Source organism: Myotis davidii, unplaced genomic scaffold, assembly GCF_000327345.1.
Source record: "Myotis davidii unplaced genomic scaffold, ASM32734v1 scaffold169, whole genome shotgun sequence".
Taxonomy (NCBI): domain Eukaryota; kingdom Metazoa; phylum Chordata; class Mammalia; order Chiroptera; family Vespertilionidae; genus Myotis; species Myotis davidii.
In genome coordinates, this window is record NW_006383005.1 from 810,441 (window position 1) to 812,762 (window position 2,322).

The window sequence follows — 2,322 nt, forward strand, 5'->3', positions numbered from 1 at the left end:
TATTTTATTGATTTTTTACAGAGAGGAAGGGAGAAGGATAGAGAGTTAGAAACATCGATGAGAGAGAAACATCGATCAGCTGCCTCCTTACACACTCCCTACTGGGTATGTGCCCGCAACCCAGGTACATACGCTTGACTGGAATCGAACCTGGGACCCTTGAGTCTGCAGGCCGACGCTCTATCCACTGAGCCAAACTGGTTAGGGCTCACAGTGATCATTATTTAATTCTCATTCCAGAATCACTGCTTATCCTGGTTTCCAGATAACGTGCCTGGTTCTCACGTTTTCACTACCCACCTTCTGGGCATCCAGCTTAACCCATCATGCAGACCACAGCCTGTAATGAATCAGAGGATTCCTCGACCATCTTCTACCTAACAGGCATCCCCTCTCTGCCGAAATCTCTCTTCCTTTCTACCTTCTTTGTCTTTCTCCTCCTCTATCTGCTCATTGTTGCAGGTAACACCCTGATCCTGGTGGCTGTGGTGGCAGAGCCCAGCCTCCACAAGCCCATGTACTTTTTCCTGATCAATCTCTCTGCCTTGGACATCCTTTTCACCACAACCACCGTCCCCAAGATGCTGTCCCTGTTTCTGCTCGGGGATCACTTCCTCAGTTTCCCTGCCTGCTTCCTGCAGATGTACCTCTTCCACAGCTTCTCCTGCTCTGAAGCCTTCATCCTGGTGGCCATGGCCTATGACCGCTATGTGGCTATCTGCCGCCCACTGCACTACCCTGTCCTCATGACCCCACAGACCAATGCAGCACTAGCAGCCAGTGCCTGGCTCACGGCCCTCCTCCTGCCCATCCCAGCAGTGGTGCAGACATCCCACATGGCTTTTAGTTCTGTGGCCCAGGTCTAGCACTGCTTCTGTGACCACTTGGCTGTGGTCCAGGCCTCCTGCTCTGACACCATGGGCCAGACCCTGATGGGCTTCTGCATCGCCATGGGGGTGTCCTTCCTGCCCCTTCTGCTGGTGTTTCTCTCCTATGCCCATATTCTGGCCTCCATTCTTCGCATCAGCTCCCGAGGAGGACGTTCAAAAGCCTTCTCCACCTGCAGCTCCCACCTCCTGGTGGTTGGCACATACTACTCCTCTATTGCCATAGCCTATGTGGCCTATAGAGCTAACCTGCCCCTGGACTTCCACATTATGGGCAATGTGGTGTTTGCTATTCTCACACCTGTCCTCAACCCTCTCATCTACACACTGAGGAATAAGGATGTCAAAGCAGCCATCACCAAAATGGCATGTCCCAAGGGCCTAAAGAATGCTGGGAAACCCTGATTCGTAGGTATAACTTGACCTAATCACAAACACCAATAACAATAGAGGGGAAAGTTGACAATTGAAGCAACCAGATAGAACAATAATTCTCAAAATATGGTCTCAAGTATTCCTCTGCTATAATAAAATAATAATTTTCTTTCCTTAAGACTCCTCACAGACAAAATAGATGGGAGTTTTCTGTTTAATTTTTAAGCTGTGAATCCCAACTTCACAAGATTGTGAATACAATTGTGTACATTTGCATTATTTCAAAGTATTTTGATTCTCAGAGACTCCAAGTATTTGACCAGCAATAAATTCAGTCTTTTTCCTTGTATCTCTTCTTCCAGTATTTCTAAACATCCCCAGGATTGTTGACATCTAGACATGAATCCCTCTTGCCCTTATTGTTAGAACAGCACCTTAGAAACTCCCTTCAGGGATTAAAGTCTGACTGCTACCATTTCAATCCTCGTTGCCTAAAAATTTACTGCCACTACCAATATTTCAACACCAGTCACACAAGATATTTACCTCTAGACCCTCATGGGGTCATTCAAAAGCAGGCCCTTCCTCTAGCTTATGCTTAGGCAAGTGGTGCCCCTTACCAAACCTGTGTGGGCACCAAAGCATTACAGTTCTTTTGGTTCCCAGCCACACCATAGTTTTCCCATCCATGATAATAGGGAGCTTAGTAGACAAGTTTGCCCTTATCAGTAGGATCCTGGGTCCAGGACCTCTACTCTTTTTCAAAACACTGTCCTACGAATTCCTCTTTCTGGCTTAGTGGCCAGCCCCCTCTCCTGGTTCCCTTCCCCTATGCCTCATTTCCTCTTGAAGACCTGCTGAATTTAACCTAAGGGCTTGGAGAGAAATTGTTTCTCTCTCTACTCCACTACCACCCAATAAACAACTTCAAAATACCCTCACGTCACCACTAAAGCCCTGCTTTGTGCAACTCTCTTCTGGTATCTATTTCCGTTTCAGTTCAGGGCTTTGGTTTCCTGGATGAGCCTCATGACATCCTTTCATGTTCAGTTCCCTTTCT

The 2,322-nt window shown here is 47.4% G+C and overlaps 1 protein-coding gene across 1 annotated transcript; it reads left to right on the plus strand.

The window, feature by feature from the left end:
* Positions 1-210: 210 nt before the first annotated feature.
* Positions 211-1,292, plus strand: LOC102757035 (olfactory receptor 2AT4). Its single transcript, XM_015557488.1, is given in 1 exon segment — positions 211-1,292. A coding segment is annotated over 1 exon segment (966 nt). The 5' UTR covers positions 211-326.
* The last annotated feature ends 1,030 nt before the right edge of the window (positions 1,293-2,322 follow it).